General features: G+C 47.7%; 1 protein-coding gene across 9 annotated transcripts in view; it reads left to right on the top strand.

The window, feature by feature from the left end:
- The first annotated feature begins 502 nt into the window (after positions 1-502).
- Positions 503-21302, top strand: part of LOC115123666 (band 4.1-like protein 5) — a 106350-nt gene continuing 85550 nt past the window's right edge. For 5 of the 9 annotated variants that reach the window (XM_065019035.1, XM_065019030.1, XM_065019033.1 and 2 more), the window contains exons 1-8: positions 503-791; positions 2393-2594; positions 12265-12369; positions 12819-12861; positions 13092-13170; positions 13276-13320; positions 13863-13915; positions 20324-20444. In XM_065019035.1, coding sequence (XP_064875107.1) covers positions 2415-2594; positions 12265-12369; positions 12819-12861; positions 13092-13170; positions 13276-13320; positions 13863-13915; positions 20324-20444 — 626 coding nt within the window. In that variant the 5' untranslated portion in view covers positions 503-791; positions 2393-2414. The other 4 variants (XM_065019031.1, XM_065019036.1, XM_065019038.1 and 1 more) reach the window with 4 other exon arrangements.

Genomic DNA, 21302 nt, shown 5'->3' with positions numbered 1-21302 from the left:
TCCTTCGGTGGCCCAGGGAGAACTTGAACCCGATCAAACATCTCTGGAGAGACCTGAAAACCTGAAAATAGCTGAGCAGCTACGTTCCAGTCCAACCTGACAAAGCTTGAGAGGATCTGCAGAGAATAATGGGAGAAACTTCGTCATTATGGGCTATTGTGTGTTGATTGAAGAGGAAAAGTTTAGAATAGGGCTGTAACGTAACAATGTGGAAAGTCAAGGGGTCTGAATACTTTCCGAATGTGTATATATATTATACTTTGGTCTTCTCCTTTTCCTACACCCGCAATAAGGTCTACTAACGTAAATATGTGTATGCGATTCGATGCATGATAAAATGGGCATAATCTGAAATAACACCATATGATAATGTGAAGTTGGGAGGACGTATTTGTTTTACTATTTAATTTTCATGATATAGAAACACCCAAGTGTCCCTTTAAATGCAAATCGCAGTTTTGTTAGGGATTTATTTCGACGTCATTTCCCGAGGGGAATTTTGTGCTTTGCCTCCCACTTCTCTTGGGACTTGTGAAAATTGTCTCGTTGGCGTATCGAGTAGGAGTTATTATAACGCTAGTAAGACTACATGTCAACCATGGACAAGTATTAGTTTTACTTTGTGAAGGTGGAACAGGCAAGTGGTTCGGTTATTATTTTAGATATCGGCAAGTATTTTGTGAGTATTGCTTATAGTATAGGACTTTCGGATCTACAAGTGGCCATCCGCGACATCAGCAAGTGTAAATGTCGGACTTGTTTCATCTGTCGCTTCAGCATCCTCACAATAGGTAACGGCTTGTTGCTGTCGTTCATGATGGGTTCGTCTGTGGGGCAGACTCACGATGTTTTGGCCCAAAGCTAGGCTAGTAACGTTATACGCTATTTATTGGGGCAAATCTTTCTAGTTAACTAGCTCACTACAGTAACTTCACTAATAATAGGTAACGTTAGTCCAAATTGTCAGTCCATAACACTTGTGTAAAATTGTCACCTTTTCAGCCCCATTGGATGTAGTTATGTCGTGGCGAATAACCTGCATATTGCTACTTTAGTGTGTGTACAGTTGAAGTCGGAAGTTTACATACACCTTAGCCAAATACATTTAAACTCCGTTTTTCACAATTCCTGACATTTAATCCGATTAAAAATGCCCTGTTTTAGGTCAGTTAGGATCACCACTATTTTAAGAATGTGTAATGTCAATAATAGTGAAGTGATTTATTTCGGCTTTTAATTTCTTTCATCACATTCCCAGTGGGTCTGACGTTTACATACACTATATTTGTATTTGGTGGCATTGCCTTTACATTGTTTAACTTGGGTCAAACGTTTCAGGCAGCCTTCCACAAGCTTTTCACAATAAGTTGGGTGAATTGTGGCCCATTCCTCCTGACAAGAGTTGGTGTAACTGAGTCATGTTTGTAGGCCTCCTTGCTCACACACGATTTTTCATTTCTGCCCACAAATGTTCTATAGGATTGAGGTCAGGGCTTTGTGATGGCCACTCCAATACCTTGACTTTGTTGTCCTTAAGCCATTTTGCCACAACTTTGGAAGTATGCTTGGTGTCATTGTTCATTTGCGACCAAGCTTTAACTTCCTGACTGATGTCTTGAGATGTTGCTTCAATATATCCACAACTTTTTTTGCTGTTCTGGGATTGATTTGCACTTTTCGCACCAAAGTACGTTCATCCAAGTAGACAGAACGCATCTGCTTCCTGAGCGGTATGCCGGCTGCGTTGTCCCATGGTGTTTATACTTACGTACTATTGTTTGTACAAATGAATGTGGTACCTTCAGGCGTTTGGAAATTGCTCCCAAGGATGAACCAGACTTGTGGAAGTCTACAATTCTTTTTCCTGAGGTCTTTGCTGATTTCTTTTGATTTTCCCATGATGTCAAGCAAAAAGGCACTGAGTTTGAAGGTAGGCCTTGAAATACATTCACAGGTACACCTCCAATTGACTCAAATTATGTCAATTAGCCTATCAGAAGCTTCTAAAGCCATGACATCGTTTTCTGGAATTTTCCAAGCTGTTTAAAGGCACAGTCAACTTAGTGTATTTAAACTTCTGACCCACTTGAATTTTGATATAGTGAAATAATCTGTATGTAAACAATTGTTGGAAAAAATACTTGTCATTGCCAAAGTAGATGTCCTAACCGACTTGCCAAACTATAGTTTGTTAACAATAAATGTGTGGAGTGGTTGATAAAATGAGTTTTAATGACTCCAATGTAAGTGTATGTAAACTTCTGACTTCAACTTGTGATATCGCTTTTCAACGGGAAAAGTTCAAACAAAGCTGCAGTCCTCCTGTAACATCACGATCTGATTGAGGAACTCAACCGATTGTATCATTTAATGCTTTCTTTCGCATGTGCAGGTAGTGTTCACCAGGCCCCACCATGCTGAGTTTCCTCCGCCGGACGCTGGGCCGGCAGTCCATCCGTAAGCATGCTGACAAGGCCCGGTTGAGAGAGGCCCAGCGGGCCACCACACACATCCCTGCTGCCGGGGACTCCAAGTCTGTCATCACCTGCTGTGTGTCAATGCTGGACGGCACAGACGTCAGTGTGGACCTAGCGGTGAGACTTTACACACAACACAATGGGAAAGATTCTGAATCTCTAGCCTGTTGTTTGAGTTTCAACTGATGTCAAGGCACACCCCATGAGAAAGTAAACGAGGGAATAATTGGTACAGGGCTTTCAAAAGGTATTTTAAATGGAAGGACAGAGCAGACATGTGTTTTTGGTCATGCCAGGTGCCCTGAGGCTGATGCTCTCTGTGTGCCATTGGTGCTGGTTTCAGTCCATTCCCGTGCATATGGCTCTGCTGTATAGTACTTAGTGACCAGCTCCTTCCATTGCTCTGAGATCCCGCTCTTTCCATTGCTCTGAGATCCTGCTCTTTCCATTGCTCTGAGATCCTGCTCTTTCCATTGCTCTGAGATCCCGCTATTTCCATTGCTCTGAGATCCCGCTCTTTCCATTGCTCTGAGATCCTGCTCTTTCCATTGCTCTGAGATCCCGCTCTTTCCATTGCTCTGAGCTCTGAGATCCCGCTCTTTCCATTGCTCTGAGATCCTGCTCTTTCCATTGCTCTGAGATCCTGCTCTTTCCATTGCTCTGAGATCCTGCTCTTTCCATTGCTCTGAGATCCCGCTATTTCCATTGCTCTGAGATCCCGCTCTTTCCATTGCTCTGAGATCCCGCTCTTTCCATTGCTCTGAGATCCCGCTCTTTCCATTGCTCTGAGATCCCGCTCTTTCCATTGCTCTGAGATCCCGCTCTTTCCATTGCTCTGAGATCCTGCTCTTTCCATTGCTCTGAGCTCTGAGATCCTGCTCTTTCCATTGCTCTGAGATCAGATCCTGCTCTTTCCATTGCTCTGAGATCAGATCCTGCTCTTTCCATTGCTCTGAGATCCTGCTCTTTCCATTGCTCTGAGATCCTGCTCTTTCCATTGCTCTGAGATCCTGATCCTTCCATTGCTCTGAGATCCTGGTCAGGGTGAGGTGGAGAAGATGGCAGCTACTAGCTCATTGCCCTCGTCTCAGTGTGCTGTTACTGAGAGAGTTCCTCTCCGGTCTTGGCATTAGACCTGCATGCCAGTGTGTGTATATGTATAGGACTGTGTGGTGTTGTGAGTGCTGTTGATCACTGGTAATTCATTCCATGACCCCTCTACAGCACACCTGGTCACATGACCTACTAGGTCTGAGCGTTATATCAAATGAATTTGTATGTATGTTTTTGCGCCATATTCCATATGCCTGTATTTTTGGTATTTTATTTTTTATGAGTGTTTGTCTCATGTTGTCTTTTTGGACTTTGGTCTCCTTCGCGCCTGTGCTGTGCACCTCGGGGGTTTGTAGTATATGGCTAATATACCACAGCTAAATGCTGTATTTAGGCACTCAGCTCTGCGTCTATCTCGTCAATGGAAGTTGGAAAAACATTTATTTACATTTTTAAGCCATATTGCCCAACCCTTTGACCTACCCACAACCAGGAGCCAAGTGAATGGTGTAGAGGTCGACCGATTTCATCGTAATGGCCGATTTTAAAGTTTTCATAGCAATCGGTAATCGGCATTTTTGGACACCGATCAATGGCCGATTACATTGCACTCCACGAGGAGACTGCGTGGCAGGCTGACTGCGAGTGCAGCAAGGAGCCGAGGTAAGGTGCTAGCTAGCATCAAACTTATTAACTTATGTTAATCTTAACATAATCACTAGTTAACTACACATGGTTGATGATATTACTAGTTTATCTAGCTTGTCCTGCGTTGCATATAATCGATGCGGTGCCTGTTAATTTATCATTGAATCACAGCCTACTTCGCCAAACGGGTGATTTAACAAGCGCATGTGAAAAAAGCACTGTCGTTGCACCAATGTGTACCTAACCATAAACATCAACGCCTTTCTTAAAATCAATACACAAGTATATATTTTAAACCTGCGTATTTAGTTAATATTGCCTGCTAACATTAATTTATTTTAACTAGGGAAGTTGTCACTTCTCTTGCAATCTGTGCAACAGAGTCAGGGTATATGCAGCAGTTTGGGCCGCCTGGCTCGTTGCGAACTGTGAAGACTATTTCTTCCTAACAAAGACAGCCAACTTTGCCAAACGGGGGATGATTTAACCAAAGCGCATTTGCGAAGAAAGCATAATCGTTGCACAAATGTACCTAACCAGAAACATCAAAGCTTTTCTTAAAATCAATACATAGAAGTATATTTTTTAACCTGCATATTTAGTTAAAAGAAATTCATGTAAGCAGGCAATATTAAACTAGGGAAATTGTCACTTCTCTTGCGTTCCTTGCACGCAGAGTCAGGGTATATGCAACAGTTTGGGATGCCTGGCTCGTTGCGAACTAATTTGCCAGAATTTTACGTAGTTATGACACATTGAAGGTTGTGCAATGTAACAGGTATATTTATACTCATGGATGCCACCCGTTTGATAAAATACGGAACGGTTCTGTATTTCACTGAAAGAATCAAATAAAAAAAATCTCTAAATAATAGTTTCCGGATTTTACCATATTAATGACCTACTGCTTATATTTCTGTGTGTTATTATGTTGTTAAGTTTATGATTTGATAGAGCAGTCTGACTGAGCGGTGGTAGGCAGCAGCAGGCTCGTAAGCATTCATTCAAACAGCACTTTTGTGTGTTTGCCAGCAGCTCTTCGCTGTGCTTCAAGCATTGAGCTGTTTATGACTTCATTGGCAATAAAGTGCCTATAAGAACATCCAATACTCAAAGGGATATGAAATACAAATGGTATAGAGAGAAATAGTCCTATAATAACTACAACCTAAAACTTCTTACCTGGGAATATTGAAGACTCATGTTAAAAGGAACCACCAGCTTTCATATGTTCTCATGTTCTGAGCAAGGACCTTAAACGTTACCTTTTTTACATGGCACATATTGCACTTTTACTTTCTTCTCCAACACTTTGTTTTTGCATTATTTAAACCAAATTGAACATGTTTCATTATTTATTTGAGGCTAAATTGATTTGATTGAATACTTATTTTAACTTAATATAATACACATTCACTATTGTTGTAATTTATTGGTCCTCCAATAATCGGTATCGGCGTTGAAAAATCCTAATCGGTCGACCTCTAGAATGGAGATACTCTTCTCCAGTGGGAAGACTTGTCCCTCAATGTCCTCTTTTATTTCTCTGGGTTACAATTTCTAAGGCATTCCAGCTGTCAATCCAGTTGAATACCTGATCTTTTGATCCCACTCTGGTATTCCACTAATGCTATAGGTCTATTTATAAACCTGGTGGTTCGAGCCCTGAATGCTGATTGGCTGACAGATGTGCCTTATTGCTTAAATATACCACAAGGGGGTAGGGTATATGTCCAATATACCATGGCTAAGGGCTGTTCTTATGCAGGACGCAACACAGATTCCCTGAATACAGCCCGTAGCCGTGGTAGAGTTTATTGGCCATGTACCACAAACACCCAAGGTACCTTATTGCTATTATACACTGGTTACCGATGTAATTAGAACAGCATTCGAATCACCCAGTTTATAACAGACCTTATACCACGGTTATGACCAGATTTAGTATTTTTTTACTCTTCTAATTATGTTTATAATAGCATTAAGACACCTCAGGGGTTTGTGGTATATGGCCAATATACCACGGCTAACGACTATATCCAGGCACTCCGCATTGTGTCGTGCTTAAGAACAGTGCTTAGCCATGGTACATTGGACATGTATACCACACCCCCTCGTGCCTTATTGCTTAATTATACAGTGCTTCTCCATTTGTTTATTCTGTTTTGCAATGCTTCTGATTGCATTGCTGGTGGAGACTTATTACAACATGGAATAGTGCACTGTTTGTCTGAAGAGTGTTTGGTGCTTTTACACCTGCATTGTTTGCTGTTTGGGGTTTTACTGTTTGTCTGAAGGGCTATATAAATAAATTTGATTTGATTTGGAGTTCAGGGGTGTATTCATTACGCAAATTATGTTGCGAAACGTTTCGTCTGTTCCAAATTGTTTTTCAACAAGGTTTACTACAAATGGTCTTGAAATGAAAACAATTCTATTGGACAAATTCAGGTAGGTCCCTCTCCATTTCATTCCGTCTGCTCTGTTTGGTTCTTAAACGGTTTTCGTTGCGAGACATGATGAATACACCCCTGGTTTCTCAACTTGGATGGAACCGTCTTTGTTCAGTCCCATCAGTACTGTCTCTCATGCTGCTGTGCAGGACCCGAATGAGTCTTTTAATTACAGACATGAGAAACAGTGGGTAGTTTTCTAATAGCTTCTTCATTTTCATGGGAAGGTACATAAGGTGTCATTTAGAAACATAAGGTGTTCTCTGTGTATCTCTACCGTTAAGTCCTGATGACATCCGTCTGTGATATTCAACAACAAATAAGTTACTGTAAACAATGAAACACTGTTTTTCCCTCAGACATCATTGCACGCACAATATAAGAGCACAATGTGTACTGGCATTTTTTAACCACGCTGCACGGCGTCAGCTCGGCAACAATAACAATGGTGGTGTCGGCCGTGGCGCTGTTTCCACCAACTGCAAATTCCCCCTTTAAGTGTTACACAGCAAAGCAGAACTGCTGTTTTTTGTTGTGTGTTCTTCTTCCCTTTACACTAACCAATGTTCTGTTTAGGCTGTCGATGGGCTCCCCAGGCAATAACTCACTGAGTGATTCTAATCGTCAAGGCCTGGAGTTGGTGTTCTGAGACAGCTTCAGGTCTAATGGGCTGTCCCTTTCTTTACATGCTCTGTGTGATGTCTGACTAGCATGCTGCTGCTGCAGCCACACCTGTCCCTTTCTTTACATGCTCTGTGTGATGTCTGACTAGCATGCTGCTGCTGCAGCCACACCTGGCCCTTTGTTTACATGCTCTGTGTGATGTCTGACTAGCATGCTGCTGCTGCAGCCACACCTGTCCCTTTCTTTACATGCTCTGTGTGATGTCTGACTAGCATGCTGCTGCTGCAGCCACACCTGGCCCTTTGTTTACATGCTCTGTGTGATGTCTGACTAGCATGCTGCTGCTGCAGCCACACCTGGCCCTTTGTTTACATGCTCTGTGTGATGTCTGACTAGCATGCTGCTGCTGCAGCCACACCTGGCCCTTTGTTTACATGCTCTGTGTGATGTCTGACTAGCATGCTGCTGCTGCAGCCACACCTGTCCCTTTCTTTACATGCTCTGTGTGATGTCTGACTAGCATGCTGCTGCTGCAGCCACACCTGGCCCTTTGTTTACATGCTCTGTGTGATGTCTGACTAGCATGCTGCTGCTGCAGCCACACCTGTCCCTTTGTTTACATGCTCTGTGTGATGTCTGACTAGCATGCTGCTGCTGCAGCCACACCTGGCCCTTTGTTTACATGCTCTGTGTGATGTCTGACTAGCATGCTGCTGCTGCAGCCACACCTGGCCCTTTGTTTACATGCTCTGTGTGATGTCTGACTAGCATGCTGCTGCTGCAGCCACACCTGGCCCTTTGTTTACATGCTCTGTGTGATGTCTGACTAGCATGCTGCTGCTGCAGCCACACCTGTCCCTTTCTTTACATGCTCTGTGTGATGTCTGACTAGCATGCTGCTGCTGCAGCCACACCTGGCCCTTTGTTTACATGCTCTGTGTGATGTCTGACTAGCATGCTGCTGCTGCAGCCACACCTGGCCCTTTGTTTACATGCTCTGTGTGATGTCTGACTAGCATGCTGCTGCCACACCTGGCCCTTTGTTTACATGCTCTGTGTGATGTCTGACTAGCATGCTGCTGCTGCAGCCACACCTGGCCCTTTGTTTACATGCTCTGTGTGATGTCTGACTAGCATGCTGCTGCTGCAGCCACACCTGGCCCTTTGTTTACATGCTCTGTGTGATGTCTGACTAGCATGCTGCTGCTGCAGCCACACTTGGGACTAGCTGGAATAGTGGGATTAAACAGAGTGAATACACATGTTGACCAATAGGGCTGGTATTTGTAAAACCGTGAATGATTCAACTTATTTTAGAAACACCTTTGCATGTTCACTGTCCAGTCCTTTTCACTGTAAGGATACCATGGGGGGACTTGAGCTCACTTGGTCAGTAGAAACTGATGTTGTTACCTAAACAGGCCTAATGCATTCTGATTTAACAATGAGTTAGGTTTTAGTGCTAGTCAACAGTCCAGAATAACTCTTAAAGAAACTGTGTGGCGTAGCATGTTTATTGCCCTTACCAAGATGATGCCCACCCAAAGGGTTTCCTCCCTCTTCAGACAGGCAGCACAGTGGACAACCTGATGATTCACCTCTCCTCGGACAGCTACTGGACTCCAGTCTGAATGAGGGAGCCTCCGAGCTTTAAGACTATGTTAGGAGGAGGGCTGCCATGTTTCTTGTCCCCTCCCTCTGTCCTTCCCCAGTGGCTCTCTGACGTGCATGCATCGAGCATCCTTAGACATGTAACTGTGTCTCCAGGCAGATAGTTGGTCGGGCAGGCTGGAAACCTCTGGTGAACAGTGTGGCAGCGAGGCCCGGGGTTCACTGGAGCGTACAATGGCTCCTTCGTGTCTATTGTCCCTGGCTGCGGGGCTCCTTCGTGTCTATTGTCCCAGGCTGCGGGGCTGCTTTGTCTATTGTCCCTGGCTGCGGGGCTCCTTTGTGTCTATTGTCCCTGGCTGCGGGGCTCCTTTGTGTCTATTGTCCCTGGCTGCGGGGCTCCTTTGTGTCTATTGTCCCAGGCTGCGGGGCTCCTTTGTGTCTATTGTCCCTGGCTGCGGGGCTCCTTTGTGTCTACTGTCCCAGGCTGCGGGGCTCCTTCGTGTCTATTGTCCCTGGCTGCGGGGCTGCTTTGTCTATTGTCCCTGGCTGCGGGGCTCCTTTGTGTCTATTGTCCCTGGCTGCGGGGCTGCTTTGTGTCTATTGTCCCAGGCTGCGGGGCTCCTTTGTGTCTATTGTCCCAGGCTGCGGGGCTCCTTTGTCTATTGTCCCAGGCTGCGGGGCTCGTTTGTGTCTATTGTCCCAGGCTGCGGGGCTCCTTTGTGTCTATTGTCCCAGGCTGCGGGGCTCCTTTGTCTATTGTCCCAGGCTGCGGGGCTCGTTTGTGTCTATTGTCCCAGGCTGCGGGGCTCGTTTGTGTCTATTGTCCCAGGCTGCGGGGCTCCTTTGTGTCTACTGTCCCAGGCTGCGGTGCTCCTTTGTGTCTATTGTCCCAGGCTGCGGGGCTCCTTTGTGTCTATTGTCCCAGGCTGCGGGGCTCGTTTGTGTCTACTGTCCCTGGCTGCGGGGTTGCTTTGTGAGCTATGCCAACTTCATGGGGCCTGCGTGAGCATCCGGCAGGCTGGGGCTAACACTGTGCAATGGCACCATCCACCCCTCTCCCCTCATCATGACCACACCCTCTGTATAGCATGCTGGACCAGAGATGGGCAGGGCAGGCATGTGTCCTCGCTGCTAATGTTTGTTCCCCTGCAGGGTGTTGTGTGTGTGTGTGTGTGTGTGTGTGTCTCTACAGCAGTGTCACCACCGGTAATGTGCCTGTTAGGTTTCAGCGATACTGTTGCAGGCTTTGCTGCATGTGGTAACGCTTTATGATTAACCTCTGTCTTTAGTGTGGTGAGTTACCCTTGTTTGAGCACTTGGGAGTGTCTCCTCTGAGTAATACGTTGCTTGTGTTCACGAAGGAAACAGTCTAAAGTATGACGTGAACTCTCCCATCCACTACAAGGGATGATTTCTCCCCTTCTATAAGCTTTGTTCATTCAGGCGTGGCCGAGCCAAACCCGCGGCCCGGTGGCGTGGCCGAGCCAAACCCGCGGCCCGGTGGCGTGGCCGAGCCAAACCCGCCCGGTGGGGGTTTCTAATCCAGTGAGGCAGGACAGGGGAGTCCGCGGCCCGGTGGCTGACTGTAGATCAGTCATTAGCGAGCCAAACTCTACAGGACAGGGCCCAGGCCGGACGCTGGTCGTCAGGATGTTGAGTAGACGGCTGACTTTGTTTGTGCTGATGTCTCTCAGGACACTCTAATCCAGTGAGGCTGAGGACAGGGGAGTCTCTACAGGACAGGGAGCGTTTTCAGGATGTTTAATAGGCTGACTGTAGATCAGTCATTAGCTGAGAGATGTCTCTCTACAGGACAGGGCTCCAGGCCGGACGCTGTGTCGTCAGGATGTTGAGTAGAGAGGCTGACTGTAGATCAGTCATTAGCTGAGAGATGTCTCTCTACAGGACAGGGCTCCAGGCCGGACGCTGTGTCGTCAGGATGTTGAGTAGAGAGGCTGACTGTAGATCAGTCATTAGCTGAGAGATGTCTCTCTACAGGACAGGGCTCCAGGCCGGACGCTGTGTCGTCAGGATGTTGAGTAGAGAGGCTGACTGTAGATCAGTCATTAGCTGAGAGATGTCTCTCTACAGGACAGGGCTCCAGGCCGGACGCTGTGTCGTCAGGATGTTGAGTAGAGAGGCTGACTGTAGATCAGTCATTAGCTGAGAGATGTCTCTCTACAGGACAGGGCTCCAGGCCGGGCGCTGTGTCGTCAGGATGTCGAGTAGAGAGGCTGACTGTAGATCAGTCATTAGCTGAGAGATGTCTCTCTACAGGACAGGGCTCCAGGCCGGACGCTGTGTCGTCAGGATGTTGAGTAGAGAGGCTGACTGTAGATCAGTCATTAGCTGAGAGATGTCTCTCTACAGGACAGGGCTCCAGGCCGGACGCTGTGTCGTCAGGATGTTGAGTAGAGAGGCTGACTGTAGATCAGTCATTAGCTGAGAGATGTCTCTCTACAGGACAGGGCTCCAGGCCGGGCGCTGTGTCGTCAGGATGTTGAGTAGAGAGGCTGACTGTAGATCAGTCATTAGCTGAGAGATGTCTCTCTACAGGACAGGGCTCCAGGCCGGACGCTGTGTCGTCAGGATGTTGAGTAGAGAGGCTGACTGTAGATCAGTCATTAGCTGAGAGATGTCTCTCTACAGGACAGGGCTCCCAGGCCGGGCGCTGTGTCGTCAGGATGTTGAGTAGAGAGGCTGACTGTAGATCAGTCATTAGCTGAGAGATGTCTCTCTACAGGACAGGGCTCCAGGCTGGACGCTGTGTCGTCAGGATGTCGAGTAGAGAGGCTGACTGGGCCCACATGAGCCAGCCACTGACTCGCTGTGCAGGTGCCTTCGAACAGATTGCCATGGCAACCCCCGTTTGGTTGTCCTTCCTTCCAGCTGTTTTAAAGTTGGCTCCGCCGTGTAGTGAACTAGCTAGTACCGCTGCAGGCTACAAACAGGAGTAGCACTGGCTAGCTCTCCGTCTGATTCTGAGCATGGCAATGTGCCTGGTTTTTAAAGTGGGTGATGCCAGAAAAATAATGTGTTCTACTTAGTGCTTGTCTCTCTTTCTGGTGTTTTCTAGTCAGAGGCAATGAAATCAACACCAGGTCTGGGGAATGAAATATCAGGGAATAGTACCAAACACCTAAAACAGATCCATATTTTCTCTTTTCCACCAGCGGTGTCTCTCAGTCAAACTTCACTACAATCGCTCAATCTATTTGTATTGTTGACGATAATGAATACCATTTAGCAACAGTTTAAAAACAATTGAATTATTAAACAATTATCAAGATGCTAAAGAGAACCCAGTGAAATGTCTTGTCTGTTGATTAGGTTGCTGACATTGCTTCCAGACTAATGACTGTGTTGTTGTGACCTCTGACCTCTCTCTGTCCTTTCAGAAAAAAGCCAAGGGTGAGGAGCTGTTTGACCAGGTCATGTACCATCTGGACATCGTAGAGAAGGACTACTTCGGACTACGCTTCATGGACTCTGCACAAGTACCGGTAAGAACAGACAACCAATTACAATCCATACTTGTTCTGACTAGACATTTGGAAGGGGTTTGTTTTGGTTTGAATTATCCACTCTCAACTCCTCTCTGGAATAGTGATTTTGAATAACATTGTTCAGTTTACGTACTTTTGGTTTTCTAATGTAGGGTTTTTCTTATGGGAAGTTCAAGTCTAGTTCTTTTCAGAAAAAATTTATTTTGAAGTGCCTCTGTCAGAGATCCAGCAGCTTGTGTATGCTGATAAGGTGTGAAGGGAAGGAGGGAGAGGAGAGAGGGAGGACTGGAGAGAGAGGAATGTGGGGGAGAGGAGTGTGAAAGAGGACTGTGGCAGAGACCTTCGGTTCCCTCATCAGCGCGATGAGGAAACCGCTCTCTCCTAAACCCCAGCCTCTACCTCTTACATTGTTCATGCCTCACATATGTATTTTTCATCTTTCACAGCATTGGCTTGACATTACAAAAAGCATTAAAAAACAAGTCAAAAGTAAGTATCTCTTCTTTACCTAACAGTTACCGGAGATGCACAACCTATATTTTCTTCTACTGTCTCCTTCTGTACCAATGGAGGCCTAGAGCTGTAGAGACATAGACTGGATAAACGGATGACAGATGGATAAACTGGTGCTTTCATGTAACAGACAGAAATGGATTGATTTCATTACTGGCATTCCAACTTTCACACCTCGGGTTCTTTTCCCCTATTTCTCTGTGCAGTCGGACCTCCATACTGCCTTCACATGAGAGTTAAGTTCTACTCCTCAGAACCCAACAACCTGCACGAGGAGTTGACCAGGTCAGCTTGTCGTCGTCTTATTAGTATCAAACAATTGTTTTTAGAACATTTATGTTGATGAACATTGGATTGATTGGTCAGTTATCTGGACTTTTCTTCCTTCAGATATCTGTTTGTATTACAACTAAAGCGAGACCTCCTCAGTGGCAAGTAAGTAACCCTCCTCACTCAACAGCTGTCTTCTTCCTGTAGTAGATTAGATGTACAGTAAATTAGATCAGTGTATAGTTCATGTGGTCATGTGCTTCATTATATTTAACATATTTGATGTCTGTAGGCTAAGTACATAATTTAATTTAGGCTACATCTGTACTGTTGCATCATGGTACAGATGCTACGAGGTTTAGCTACAGTAGTGGATTACACAATTGATGTTGTGGAATGGAATGATTTATATCCATAAGTAGTGTGAATATTAGTATCTGTTTTCAATACAGGGGATTAGTGTTCATGTTATGTCTGTGTGGTGATCCTATAACACAGGGTTGTGAGTGTGTGTGAGAGAGCGTGAGCTCTGGAGAGAGACACAGGCTGTTAGATCCAGTGTACTGTATTACCTCCGTAGTTCCCTGGTCTAACAGCTGTGACTGATCTCTTCAGACAGTCTCCTTGCCTAGAGCGGACTGTACCTCCATGTTGAAAACAACAGCATCCAGACAATAATATATTGTCCACTCCTCCTCGTATCACAGGTTAGAATGCCCTTTGGACACCGCAGTGGAACTGGCAGCCTTCTCGTTACAAGGTAAGAACTAGGATGGTCTAATGTCTTGCTGTGGTTGTCACTCTTCTTGAATGAGATCCACGGAGTTGCACTTTTCTGAGGGGGGTGGAATCTAATCTGTCAGAAGGGAGAGCCCACAGCACCCCAGTAGTATTCAGAGCCTGTTAACATGGTGGAGTATTCAAGGAAAATGGAACGTAGCCCTGTACCCACATCCCAGAACTGTCTTTCCAAAGGGTTGGAGAAATGCTGAGGCTGCAGTCCTTGCTGAGTGTTTCAACTGTAAATGAGCACTCCAGGGTTGTTCTGAAAGGAAGCGATCGCCCCTGCCTCTCCCTCCCACTCTTCCAGCTCCTCTGTGGGGTAAATGCCAGCTTGTTAGTGCCCAGCTCTCTACAAATGCCTTCTAATCCAGCCCTCTCCCTCGTTCCTTCGTTCTCTCTCACATACTCCCTCTCTCTCGATCTCGCTCCCTCCCCTTTTCATAGAAATCCTCCACACTCCCTTTTCACATACAGCAAAACCACTATTTTTCTCAATTATTGTTAGCCAGAACTCAGAATGGCCCTTTCTAAACAAAACAGTCACACTTATACGGTCACACTGTTTTTCAGGTCAGCTCTTTATTCTTTAGACTGTATTCTGTTCTGCTAGCCAAATGGCCAGTGAGTCAAACGATGTCTCAGGTTGGAATGCAACGCCATCTGAATGTCCAGTCCGTAGCTAGATTCCACTCTGTTTGGCAGCTAGACTGGGTGTCTGTCCATAGTCCTGAAGCACATCACTGATAACGGAGTCTCTCCTCACTTCCACCACCCAGATAACATAGTGACGCCCTATCTATCCCCCAGCCTGCAGAGTCACACTGCAGCCCTGTTTATCCCCCAGCCTGCAGAGTCACACTGCAGCCCTGTTTATCCCCCAGCCTGCAGAGTCACACTGCAGCCCTGTTTATCCCCCAGCCTGCAGAGTCACACTGCAGCCCTGTTTATCCCCCAGCCTGCAGAGTCACACTGCAGCCCTGTTTATCCCCCAGCCTGCAGAGTCACACTGCAGCCCTGTTTATCCCCCAGCCTGCAGAGTCACACTGCAGCCCTGTTTATCCCTCAGCCTGCAGAGTCACACTGCAGCCCTATTTATCCCCCAGCCTGCAGAGTCACACTGCAGCTCTATTTATCCCCCAGCCTGCAGAGTCACACTGCAGCCCTGTTTATCCCCCAGCCTGCAGAGTCACACTGCAGCCCTGTTTATCCCCCAGCCTGCAGAGTCAAACTGCAGCCCTGTTTATCCCCCAGCCTGCAGAGTCACACTGCAGCCCTGTTTATCCCCCAGCCTGCAGAGTCACACTGCAGCCCTGTTTATCCCTCAGCCTGCAGAGTCACACTGCAGCTCTGTTTATCCCCCAGCCTGCAGAGTCACACTGCAGCCCTGTTTATCCCCCAGCCTGCAGAGTCACACTGCAGCCCTGTTTATCCCCCAGCCTGCAGAGTCACACTGCAGCCCTGTTTATCCCCCAGCCTGCAGAGTCACACTGCAGCCCTGTTTATCCCCCAGCCTGCAGAGTCACACTGCAGCCCTGTTTATCCCCCAGCCTGCAGAGTCACACTGCAGCTCTGTTTATCCCCCAGCCTGCAGAGTCACACTGCAGCTCTGTTTATCCCCCAGCCTGCAGAGTCACACTGCAGCCCTGTTTATCCCCCAGCCTGCAGAGTCACACTGCAGCCCCGTTTATCCCCCAGCCTGCAGAGTCACACTGTAGCCCCGTTTATCCCCCAGCCTGCAGAGTCACACTGCAGCCCCGTTTATCCCCCAGCCTGCAGAGTCACACTGCAGCCCTGTTTATCCCTCAGCCTGCAGAGTCACACTGCAGCTCTGTTTATCCCCCAGCCTGCAGAGTCACACTGCAGCCCTGTTTATCCCCCAGCCTGCAGAGTCACACTGCAGCCCTGTTTATCCCCCAGCCTGCAGAGTCACACTGCAGCCCTGTTTATCCCCCAGCCTGCAGAGTCACACTGCAGCCCTGTTTATCCCCCAGCCTGCAGAGTCACACTGCAGCCCTGTTTATCCCCCAGCCTGCAGAGTCACACTGCAGCCCTGTTTATCCCCAGCCTGCAGAGTCACACTGCAGCCCTGTTTATCCCCCAGCCTGCAGAGTCACACTGCAGCCCTGTTTATCCCCCAGCCTGCAGAGTCACACTGCAGCCTGTTTATCCCCAGCCTGCAGAGTCACACTGCAGCCCTGTTTATCCCCCAGCCTGCAGAGTCACACTGCAGCCCTGTTTATCCCCCAGCCTGCAGAGTCACACTGCAGCCCTGTTTATCCCCCAGCCTGCAGAGTCACACTGCAGCCCTGTTTATCCCTCAGCCTGCAGAGTCACACTGCAGCTCTATTTATCCCCCAGCCTGCAGAGTCACACTGCAGCTCTATTTATCCCCCAGCCTGCAGAGTCACACTGCAGCCCTGTTTATCCCCCAGCCTGCAGAGTCACACTGCAGCCCTGTTTATCCCCCAGCCTGCAGAGTCAAACTGCAGCCCTGTTTATCCCCCAGCCTGCAGAGTCACACTGCAGCCCTGTTTATCCCCCAGCCTGCAGAGTCACACTGCAGCCCTGTTTATCCCTCAGCCTGCAGAGTCACACTGCAGCTCTGTTTATCCCCCAGCCTGCAGAGTCACACTGCAGCCCTGTTTATCCCCCAGCCTGCAGAGTCACACTGCAGCCCTGTTTATCCCCCAGCCTGCAGAGTCACACTGCAGCCCTGTTTATCCCCCAGCCTGCAGAGTCACACTGCAGCCCTGTTTATCCCCCAGCCTGCAGAGTCACACTGCAGCCCTGTTTATCCCTCAGCCTGCAGAGTCACACTGCAGCTCTATTTATCCCCCAGCCTGCAGAGTCACACTGCAGCTCTATTTATCCCCCAGCCTGCAGAGTCACACTGCAGCCCTGTTTATCCCCCAGCCTGCAGAGTCACACTGCAGCCCCGTTTATCCCCCAGCCTGCAGAGTCACACTGTAGCCCCGTTTATCCCCCAGCCTGCAGAGTCACACTGCAGCCCGTTTATCCCCAGCCTGCAGAGTCCCCTGCAGCCCTGTTTATCCCTCAGCCTGCAGAGTCACACTGCAGCTCTGTTTATCCCCCAGCCTGCAGAGTCACACTGCAGCCCTGTTTATCCCCCAGCCTGCAGAGTCACACTGCAGCCCTGTTTATCCCCCAGCCTGCAGAGTCACACTGCAGCCCTGTTTATCCCCAGCCTGCAGAGTCACACTGCAGCCCTGTTTATCCCTCAGCCTGCAGAGTCACACTGCAGCTCTATTTATCCCCCAGCCTGCAGAGTCACACTGCAGCTCTATTTATCCCCCAGCCTGCAGAGTCACACTGCAGCCCTGTTTATCCCCAGCCTGCAGAGTCACACTGCAGCCCCGTTTATCCCCCAGCCTGCAGAGTCACACTGCAGCCCGTTTATCCCTCAGCCTGCAGAGTCACACTGCAGCTCTATTTATCCCCCAGCCTGCAGAGTCACACTGCAGCTCTATTTATCCCCCAGCCTGCAGAGTCACACTGCAGCCCTGTTTATCCCCCAGCCTGCAGAGTCACACTGCAGCCCCGTTTATCCCCCAGCCTGCAGAGTCACACTGCAGCCCCGTTTATCCCCCAGCCTGCAGAGTCACACTGTAGCCCCGTTTATCCCCCAGCCTGCAGAGTCACACTGTAGCCCCGTTTATCCCCCAGCCTGCAGAGTCACACTGCAGCCCCATTTATCCCCCAGCCTGCAGAGTCAGACGTTATCTACATGCTGCTATTTAGGGAAGGAGGAGAGTGAGGCGTCATTGGAGGTCTCTTGCTCGGCTTGAATGTGATTTGGATGTATTTGAATGTTAGTGTCCTAGTGAGTTTTAGGAATTTAAGGGGGGGGCAACAACCTTTTTAAAGGGAGTATTCAAAATGTACAAATTGAATGAATAGCTAGCAGGTTATCTATAGGTCCTTAGTCAGTGACCAAAATGATAGGGACAGAACAATACATGCCCACAGGTTCTCATTAGCTTAACTTTTATTGCAAATCAAGCCCAGACCCTTAGATAGCAAATTGCCTTAACAATGATATATAATGGCGCCGGACGGGATGCCTGCCGGACGGGATGCCTGCCGTTCCTAACCAACTGTGCGATTTTGTTAGTTTTTTCCGCATCGTTTGTAACCTGTAATTATGTACATAAAGTTGCTGATATCCGTCTCTTATGAGCTTCTGGACATCAGAACAGTGATTACTCACCTCGAACTGGACAAAGATTTTTTTCCTTATTGAGTCTGACTCTAAGGATATACTGCTTTCTGTAGAACGTGTCCAAATCCCCATCATTCGCGTGAAGAAAGTTAGCATGGGAGAGTTAGCATGGGAGAGTTAGCATGGGAGAGGGTCGGAATGTTAGGATTCGTAGGCGAGTGAGTAAATCACCATTAACATCGGTTCTATTTGCCAACGTGCAATCACCGGAAAACAAACTGATCGATCTACGGTCTGTAACATCTTACGTTTCACCAAGTCTTGGCTGAATGACGACACAGATAATATAGAGCTAGCAGGTTTTTCTGTGTAAATCGCCAGGACAGAGTAGCTACTTCTGGTAAGACGAGGGGCAAGAGGGTGTGCGTCTATTTGTCTATGATAACTGATGGTGCGCGATGTCTAAAGTTAAAGAAGTCACAAGGTATTGCTCGCCTGAGGTAGTGTGGTCTACAGCTTATCATGAGGTACTCTATCTACCAAAAGTTCTCATCTATATTATTCATAGCCGTCTATATACCACCACAAACCGATGCGGGCACTAAGACCGCACTCAGCTAGCTGTATAAGGCCATAAGCAAACAAGAAAATGCTCATCCAGAAGCAGCGCTCCTAGTGGCTAGGGACTTTAATGCAGGCAAATTTAAATCGGTTTTACCTCATTTCTACCAGCAACGTGCAGCCAGAGGAACAGAAATTCTAGACCAACTTTACTCCACACAGAGACGCATACAAAGCTCTCGATCGCCCTCCATTTGGCAAATCTGGCCATACCTCTATCCTCCTGATTCCTGCCTACAAGCAAAAACTAAAGCAGGAAGTACCAGTGATTCACTCAATACCGAATTGGTCCGATGACACGGATGCTACGCTGCAGGACTGTTTTGCTAGCACAGACTGGAATATGTTCCATGATTCATCCAAAGGCGTTAAGTACACCACCTCAGTCCCCGGCTTAATCAATACGTGCATTGAGGACGTCGTCCACACAGTGACCGTACGTACATATCCCAACCAGAAGCAATGGATTACAGGCAACATCCGCATCGAACTAAAAGCTAGAGCTGCCGCTTTCAACGAGCGGGACACTAATACGGACGCTTATAAGAAATCCCACTATGCCCTCAGACGAACCATCAAATAGGCAAAGCGTCAATACAGGACTAAGAGCCGGTGTAGTTGGATTCAATCTGACATTCATCGGATGTGGCAGGGCTTGCAAAATGTTATGGACTAGAAAGGGAAACCCAGCCGCGAGCCTTCCAGACGAGCTAAATGTATTTTTATGCTCGTTTTGAGGCAAATGACACTGAAGCAGGCATGAGAGCACCATCTTTTCCGGGAGGCTGTGTGATCACGCTCACCGTAGCTGATGTAAGCAAGATCCTTTAAACAGGTCAACATTCACAAGGCCGTGGGGCCAGACGGATTACCATGGCGTGTATTCAGAGCATGCACAAACCAACTGGCAAGTGTCTTCACTGACATTTTCAACCTCTCCTTGAAAATATTACAAACAGAGTCTCTAATACCCACATGTTTCAAGCAGACCACCATAGTCCCTGTGCCCAATAATGTGAAGGTAACCTCTGCATTAAACACCATAGTGCCCACAAAGCTCATCACTAAGCTAAGGACCCTGGGACTAAACACCTCCCTCTGCAACAGGATCCTGGACGTCCTGACGGACCGGCCCCAGGTGGTGAGGGTAGGCAACAACACATCTGCCACGCTGATCCTCAACACCGGTTCCCCTCAGGGGTGTGTGCTTAGTCCCCTCCTGTACTCCCTCTTCACCCACGACTGTTTGGTCAAGCACGACACCAACACCTTCATTAAGATGACAAAACAGTGGCCTGATCAATGATGAGCCTATAGGGAAGAGGTCTATTTCTTGAACTGCACTGTTGGTTAAGGGCTTGTAAGTAAGCTTTTCATGGTAAGGTCTATATACCTGTTATATTTGGCGCATGTGACAAATAAAATTTGATTTGATTCAGAGAACTCATGTCTATGGTTATGTTCCAGCTGAGCTGGGAGACTGACCCTGCGGAGCATGCTCTGGACATGGGGTTGGGGTTGGTTAGGGTGTCTTGAGTTGTGGTTAGGTTTAAAGTACTCAGTATTTAACCTGTTGTGTTCCAGCTGAGCTGGGAGACTGTGACCCTGCGGAGCATGCTCTGGACATGGTGTCGGAGTTCCGCTTCATGCCAGAGCAGACGGAGGCCATGGAGCTGGCCATCTTCAACACCTGGAAGGAGTGCAGGTAAAACAATGATATCACATGTCTGAGTAACACTTCATGGGATCACCATCGATAGATCATTTACAAGGTAATGTTTTAATGAAAGCTAGTGTAAAGTGTTACCAATGTCTAGAGGTTGTATTGCCCATCTTATACAGCCTTTATGTTACAATGGTTACGGCCAGGGGTTACGGTCAGGGGTTACGGTCAGGGGTTACGGTCAGGGGTTACGGCCAGGGTTACGGCCAGGGTTACGGCCAGGGGTTACGGCCAGGGTTTGGGCCATGCGTTTGGGCCAGGCGTTAGGGCCAGGCGTTAGGGCCATGCGTTAGGGCCATGCGTTAGGGCCATGCATTAGGGCCATGCGTTAGGGCCATGCGTTAGGGCCAGGCGTTAGGGCCAGGCGTTAGGGCCATGCGTTTGGGCCATGCATTAGGGCCATGCGTTTGGGCCATGCATTAGGGCCATGCATTAGGGCCATGCGTTTGGGTGCCAGTAGTTTGTTACTCACCTACCTAGTTAAACTCTCCTTGGGGAGCAGACAGCAGGTCATCCATGGACTATAGGACACCTATATTATCTGATCACCCTTGATGTACTCAAGCTGGGGGTGTTCCCAGGCCGGGTTAAGTACACTTATTTTTAGAACTTGATTTAAAGCATGTGTCGGTGTGGACCGGGGTTGACCAGAGGTTACGTGAGGATCAATATTATCATAGTCTGTTTTTTAACCCTGGGCACATGCATGGGTTTCCTGTGTTATATGACTTCCTCATGGGTGAGATGTTAATGTCACCTTTAAGGTTTAGAATCATCTGTCGGGGTTCATCTCAAGAGTCAGCATTCTTTGTATGTGACCTTGTCTCTCTCTCACACACA

Source organism: Oncorhynchus nerka, linkage group LG1, assembly GCF_034236695.1.
Source record: "Oncorhynchus nerka isolate Pitt River linkage group LG1, Oner_Uvic_2.0, whole genome shotgun sequence".
In the NCBI taxonomy this organism is placed as follows: Eukaryota; Metazoa; Chordata; class Actinopteri; order Salmoniformes; family Salmonidae; genus Oncorhynchus; species Oncorhynchus nerka.
The sequence above is the reverse complement of the archived record's forward strand: the minus strand, read 5'-3'. Positions and strand labels throughout refer to the sequence as shown.